Source organism: Babylonia areolata, chromosome 34 (genome assembly GCF_041734735.1).
Source record: "Babylonia areolata isolate BAREFJ2019XMU chromosome 34, ASM4173473v1, whole genome shotgun sequence".
NCBI classification, from domain to species: Eukaryota; Metazoa; Mollusca; class Gastropoda; order Neogastropoda; family Buccinidae; genus Babylonia; species Babylonia areolata.
The window spans coordinates 20201685-20209184 of NC_134909.1; the positions used below are offsets into that span (position 1 = coordinate 20201685).

The window sequence follows — 7500 nt, forward strand, 5'->3', positions numbered from 1 at the left end:
ACAGCAACACTAACAACAACAACAACAACACTAACAACAAGCACAACAACAACAACAACACTAACAACAAGCACAACAAACACAAAGAGAAGAACAATAACACTAACAACAGCATTAACAAACAACAAAAACACCGACAATAACAACAACAATAGCAACAAACCAAAGTAACAAGAACAAGAACAACAACAATACTACTACTGCTGCTGCTGCTACTACTACTACTACTACTACTACTAACATCACTCCCCCTCCTCTGGACCTTTAGTGGTGGTCTGTACGCTAGTCAATCGGATGATACGATAACCCAAGGTGTAGCATGCATTTAGTACACGTAAACGAACCCACGACAACAAGGTAGTTGTCCCAGGCAAAATTCGGTAGTAAAACACACATACACTTGCAGAGAGAAAAACAAACAAACAAACAAACAAAAGAAGTCGTAGTGTGTGGCACTGGACTGTGGCGACGCGCTCATCCTTGATGATCGCAGATGGATTTCACACAGAGAAATCTGTTGTGATCAAAAGTAGTATCAGACAGTATACGAGTCTGCTATACATTGGGAGTACACACACACACAGGCAACAAGAACACATACACGTGCACACGGGCGAACGCATGGACACACACACACACACACACACACACACACACTAGCGTACGCACGCTTACATACAAGCACACAGCCTAACACACACACACACACACACACACACACACACACACACACACACACATAATGAACGCATGCACACACACATACACACACACACAAACAAAATGAAAGCGCGCGTACACACACACACACACACACACACAATGAACGCACACACTTACACACATAATGAACGCACGCGCACACACACACACACACACACACACACACACACACACACACACACGCCTCCTCCACACCAACCCACACCTTCACACACATACACATAATGAACTCATGCACACACACACACACACACACACACACACACACCTCCCACACCAAGCCACACCCTCACACACACACACACACACACACACACACACACGCACACACGCCTCCCCCACACAACCCCCCCACCTCACACACACACATAATGAACGCACTCACACACACACCTCCCCGACACCAACCCACATCCTATCTCTCTCTCTCTCTCACACACACACACACACCTTCCCCACACCAACCCTGCCCCCCCCCCCCCCCACACACACACAATGAACGCACACACACACACACACACACCTCCCCGACACCAACCCACACCCTCTCTCTCTCTCTCTCTCACACACACACCTCCCCCACACCAACACACACCCACACCCACCCACACACACACCTCCCCGACACCAACCCACACCCTATCTCTCTCTCTCTCTCTCACACACACACACACACCTCCCCCACACCAACACACACCCACACCCACACACACACCTCCCACACCAAGCCACACCCTCACACACACACACACACACACACACAAACACACGCTTCCCCCCACACTAACCCCCGACCCCCCCCCCCCCCCCACACACACACACATAATGAACGCACTCACACACACACACACCTCCCCGACACCAACCCACACCCTATCTCTCCCTCTCTCTCTCTCTCTCACACACACACACACACACACACACACCACACACCCACACACACACACACACACCTGTCAGGAGGTAGTGCGTGTCACCAGGTGAGGTGAGAATCGAACACACGTCCCCACGCCGACTGCCCTTCCTCCTGTACTGGACCTTGTAACCCTTCAGGACCCCGTTCCTCTGACGGAGCGCTGGGGGCCTCCACTTCACCAGCACGTGCTGCTCGGCAAACAGGAAGAAGTGGAGTGATGGCCTAGAGGTAACGCGTAGACAAAGTACACACAGACGAAGACCGCAGACAGTGGAATCAACTGACAGAAGAGTGTCTTTGCTGAGGGGGACACATACACAGACATACACAGAGAAGGGCAGCACCTCCCCTGCACGTGACAAAGACGGAGTGGAGTGATGGCCTAGAGGTAACGCGCCCGCCTAGGAAGTGAGGAAATCTCAGTGCACTGGTTCGAATCACGGCTCAGCCGCCCGGATATTTTCTCCCCCTCCACTAGACCTTGAGTGGTGGGTGGTTTGGATGCTAGTCATTCGGATGAGACGATAAACCGAGGCCCCGTGTGCTAGCATCTACTTAGCGTACGTAAAAGAACCCACATTAACAAAAGGGTTGTTCCTGGCAAAATTCTATAGAAAATTCCACTTCGATAGGAAAAACAAATAAAACTGCACACAGGAAAAGATAAAAAAAGAAAAAAGAAGAAGAAGAAAAAAAGGGTGGCGCTGTAGTGTAGCGACGCGCTCTCCCTGGGGAGAGCAGCCCGAATTTCACACAGAGAAATCTGTTGTGATAAAAAGAAATACAAATACAAAACAAATGCCAGCTGTGACTTTCACTCGTTCCTCCACTGCATAATTTTGCCAGAGGACAGCAATCTCGTTGCCATGGGTTCTTTTCAGTGCGCCAAGCACGTGCTGCACACGGGACCTCGGTTTATCGTCTCATCCGAAAGACTGGACGCTCAGTTTTGATTGATTTTCCAGTCAAACTTGGGAGAAAGGTTGAGAGTGGGATTCGAACCCACACCATCACGGACTATATAATATAAGCATGCAATCAAGGCCTGAATAGCGCGTTGGGTTATGCTGCTGTCAGGCATCTGCCTAGCAGATGTGGTGCAGCGTATATGGATTTGTCCGAACACAGTGACGCCTCCTTGAGAAACTGAAACTGAAATTCTTCACTGCAATGGGAAGTTGCTTACAGCATAGTCATCAGTAGCCTTACTCGTTCTTTTATAAGCTTATATCACAGACTGACATAAGCTTACAGCTGAGCCAACAGCAAAGTGAGAGCTGTGTCATCAATGGTTTCTCCACTGCAATGGGAAGTCATTTACAGCTTAGTCCTTTGTTAAAGAACTATGACTGCTAGAAGGCAAGATTGCACTGGTTCTTAGTGCTGCAGCCTTGAGAGTCTAGTTGGCCTTTTGGGAACCCCATCCCAACGCCGACTGTCCTAAAACCCTCTCGGCCGAGAGAGTGGGGATGTAACTTGGGCAAGATGCTCTCCGCTATAATCAGATTCTAACCCAGATAGCTGGGACAGCAGTTACCTCCTCTGCTGTTCTTGATGGTTATAGATGACACGACTGAGTATCATACATAGTCTTTAGTGAAGGACTGTGACTCAAAATATTCCAACCGAGACAGCATTTGCCTCCTCTGTACTGCTGTTCTGGGGCCGTATTCAAGAGAACATCGTGCCTGATGGTAAATGTGTACCTGCGGGTAAATCTGCCTGAGGCAAGGCAAACTGCCCGAGGGTAAGCAATATCCAGTATTCATGAACACAAGAGTCTACCCGCATGTCTACAAACCCAAAGGCAATTTACCCTCACTACCCTGCCAAGTGTGACTGCCCACGGAGCAGAGGTAAATATGACAGATCCTTTCGCAGCACTTTTCTTTCTTTTTTTTTTTTTCTTCTTTTTTTTAAGGGAAACATGCGTGCTTTACGGACAGCACGTGTTTTGCGAACTCTCTCGACAATGTTCTGAGCTGTGGTGCGATGAGAAGTGAAACTGAGAGCATGGATTCCCGGGATTAAAAAACCCCCCAAAACCATGGGTTAGCTGTCTGGGGGAACCACTGTGTCTTGGAATAGGAAGATAACTTATCCTTCAAGGTAAACTGTACCCGCTGGTCCCAACCATGTCAAAGACAACTTGCCTCATGGCAAAATGAATTTTGTCTTGAATACTGCCCCTGACGGTTACCGTGAAGCAGGTCCGATTTGCCTATTCCCGTTATGCCTACACTGTGACTGTGCCATCGTGCCGCCACCCTCCTCAATGGTGTCTTGAGAGTTTGACCGTTTGTCCCGTTTACCCTACTCTCTTTTTCTCTCTCTCTCTTAAATTGAATTAGATTACAACACACACATACATCCCCCCCCACCCCCCTGACACACTGTAATGTATGTATGTGAGGGGGCAGGATGTTCGGGTGTTTAGCACCCTGTTTATGATGATCAATAACCTTGTTATGAATAAATCATCTGAATCTCTCTCTCTCTCTCTCTGTGTCTGTCTCTGTCTCCACACACACACACACACACACACACACACACACACACATATACACATATATATATATATATATACTATCCCTCATTATATTTCTGTCTCTATCACACACACACACATATATATATATATATATATACTATCATTATATTTCTGTATCTATCACACACACACACACACACACACACACACACATATATATATATATATATATATATATATATATACTATCTCTCGTTATATTTCTGTCTCTATCACACACACACACACACACACACACACACACACACACACCACCATCACCACCACCACCACCACCACCACACACACAGATCACACCACACCACACCACTTAACTCACCGACTCATTGGAATGTTTCAGTACCACGTTGCGAGGCGCCTTGGAGGGCTTGTCAGAAAAGGGGCGGGCCAACACCTTCTCTGTGCTCCCTCCCGGGCCTCCAACCAGCATCGACTGCACCCGGAAGCTGTATAACCTGTGCGGCCGTAGCTTCTCCAGCGTGAAAGACGTGCTGCCATTGGCTACCACCGCCGTGCGCTCCTCCTTGTTATCACTCGCCTCGTGCTCCGCCCACAGCACGGCGTAGGCCACCGTCTCATTGGTCAGCTTGGGCAGTTTCCATGACAACCGCACCGCCTCGGAGGAGAGGGGCGTGGCTTTGAGTCTGGTCACCACTCCGTGTTCTGGGGGGGGGGGGTGAAGACATGGTAAGGGAGGGGTGTGGTATGTGGTGAAGGGAGGGTGTGGAAGCGTTTTGCTTGTTTATTTATTTATTTTAGTGAGTTTACTTTTTGCTTCTTTTTTTTGTTGTTGTCATTCATGTAGTCAGTACTTTCAATCATCTAGTAGTTTATTCAGTCAGTCATTCATATCGTCATTTATTCAATATATTATAATACTATACTCTCTATTCATCCAAATGGAAATCAGTTGTCAGTGATTTAGTCATTAAGGAGGGTTTGCAGACCAATTCTCGTCGGATTTTCGTGGAGGAAAAGCATGCACTTAGCGCACGTAAAAGAACCCACGGCAACAAAAGGGTTGTTCCTGGCAAAATTCTGCAGAAAAATCCACTTCCATAGGAAAAACATTAAAAAAACTGCACGCAGGAAAAAAAAAGAAAAGAAAAAAAAAACGGTGGCGCTGTAGTGTAGCGACGCGCTCTCCCAGGGGAGAGAGCAGCCCGAATTTCACACAGAGAAATCTGTTGTGATAAAAAAAGAAATACAAATACAAATACAAAATACAAATATGTACATAAGGGACCTGGGGCAATTTGGAGTCCCAGATCGGGTTGAACCAGTACCCGCAGTCCTTATACTATATATATGATAGTCAGTCATGTATTTTGTATTTGTATTTTGTATTTCGTTTTATCACAACAGATTTCTCTGTGTGAAATTCGGGCTGCTCTCCCCAGGGAGAGTGCGTCGCTACACTGAGAGTGCCACCCATTTTTTTGTATTTTTCCTGCGTGCAGTTTTATTTGTTCTTCCTATCCAAGTGGATTTTTCTACAGAATTTTGCCAGGAACAACTCTTTTGTTGCCGTGGGTTCTTTTACGTGCGCTAAGTGCATGCTGCACACGGGACCTCGGTTTATCGTCTCATCCGAATGACTAGCGTCCAGACCACCACTCAAGGTCAAGTGGAGGGGGAGAAAATATCGGCGGCTGAGCCGTGATTCGAACCAGCGCGCTCCGATTCTCTCGCTTCCTAGGCGGACGCGTTACCTCTAGGCCATCACTCCACTCCGACTATGACCATCAGAACAGCAGAGGAGGCAACTGCTGTTCCGACTATTTGGGCTAGAATTTGATTTATAGTGGAGAGTGACTTGCCAAAGTTACATCCCCACTCTCTCAGCCAAGAGGGTTTTAGGACAGTCGGCGTTGGGATGGTTCCCAAAGGCCAACTAGCCCACAAGGCTGCAGCACTAAGAGCCAGTGCAATTTTGCCTCCTTGTTTGAGAGTCATAGTCCTTCACAAAAGACTAAGCTGTAAATGATTTCCCATTGCAATGGAGAAACCAAGGACTCCCTCAGACAGAAAGGAACACACTGGGCACACAGACTCACCGATGGGGGCCGTGGTGGCCTTGACGCTGTGGCTCCAGGGACTTCCCTTCTTGCCGGCCACGGTCCTGACGGAGAAACGGTAGGTAGTGTTTGGGTGCAGCTTGCTCACCCTCACCCGGGAGTCCGCGCTCTGCAGGAAATCAAAGTCCTCCTCCTCACCGCCCCCCACTGCGCTGTAGCGGACCGAGTAGAACCTCGTTGCTCTCCCTTTGTTCTTGGAGGGGTCCCGCCATCTTAGTTTGATCACGTGCGGGGAGATGGCGCGCGCGCGCAGCTTCCTTGGTGCTGGGGGCAGTTTGGCCGACTCTGAAAGCGAGCAACCAGAAGAATAGAAGAAACACGTTTGTATATATCTAGTTTCGAATCGTAAAACAACAACAATAACAAAACAAACACCACCACCAAAAAACCCCAACAACTAATACTATAACTTGCGTTGCCAAACATTGCATCCTGTCATTTGAATTTGTGCTTTTTGTGTTGTGTTTTGACGTCGTGTTGCGTTGTCGGCGTTGTGTTTATATTTGTGTTGAGTTGTATCATTGCATTTTACTGGCACTGAAAAAAAATACATACTGCAAGAGGCCCACAGTTGATCGTCAATCTCACCGAGCTCTACCACAAAGTGTGGAATCAGGAGAAGATACCTCAGGACCCAAAGGATTCCTCCATTATCCATCTCTCTAAGAAGAAAGGAAATAGGCAGTCCTGTAAGAATCGGAAGCGTCAGCAGCGCTGACTTGAAGTTGTGTACCTTGTGAATGCAGAGAGTTACCACTCTTTACTATTTGTTAATCATTTCATCTCCTGGCCTCATTGTTTGTTAATTTCAAGTTGTTCCTGGCTGTGGTCTTATCCATGACTGAAGGGTGATGTCAGGTGGTCGAGGCGTTGGTCCTGATGACAATTTCATTCAGCCACGACTAGGTTTGTATCAATCAGAGAGCCTCTCTTTCAGTTTTTGGCCCCCGCAAACCAGGACTAAAAGGTAAACGGCAAAAAAACATGGCGGGTTCGGACGATAAGCGTCGGTTCGGGTTCAAGTTATGCCGGGGTCGTTTCGCGGCGTTTTTATTGGTGACTAAAGGCCGATTACATGCAACATGACATTTCTCATCTGCCTCAACACACTGACTGCAAAACACACTGACTAAAAACTTCGTTTAACTCTCTCCATACGAACGGCGAAAGAGACGACGTTAACAGCGTTTCACCCCAATTACCATCATCAAAATATTGCAAGCGGAAGGCTC

General features: G+C 47.7%; 1 protein-coding gene across 7 annotated transcripts in view; it reads right to left on the minus strand.

The window, feature by feature from the left end:
• The window catches only part of LOC143277426 (neogenin-like), a 64359-nt gene that overhangs the window by 53207 nt on the left and 3652 nt on the right, over positions 1-7500 (minus strand). For all 7 annotated transcript variants that reach the window (XM_076582235.1, XM_076582236.1, XM_076582234.1 and 4 more), the window contains 3 exons: positions 6248-6553; positions 4510-4853; positions 1677-1827 (listed from right to left, as the gene is read on the minus strand). In XM_076582235.1, coding sequence (XP_076438350.1) covers positions 1677-1827; positions 4510-4853; positions 6248-6553 — 801 coding nt within the window. The remainder of the gene's footprint in view (positions 1-1676; positions 1828-4509; positions 4854-6247; positions 6554-7500) is intronic.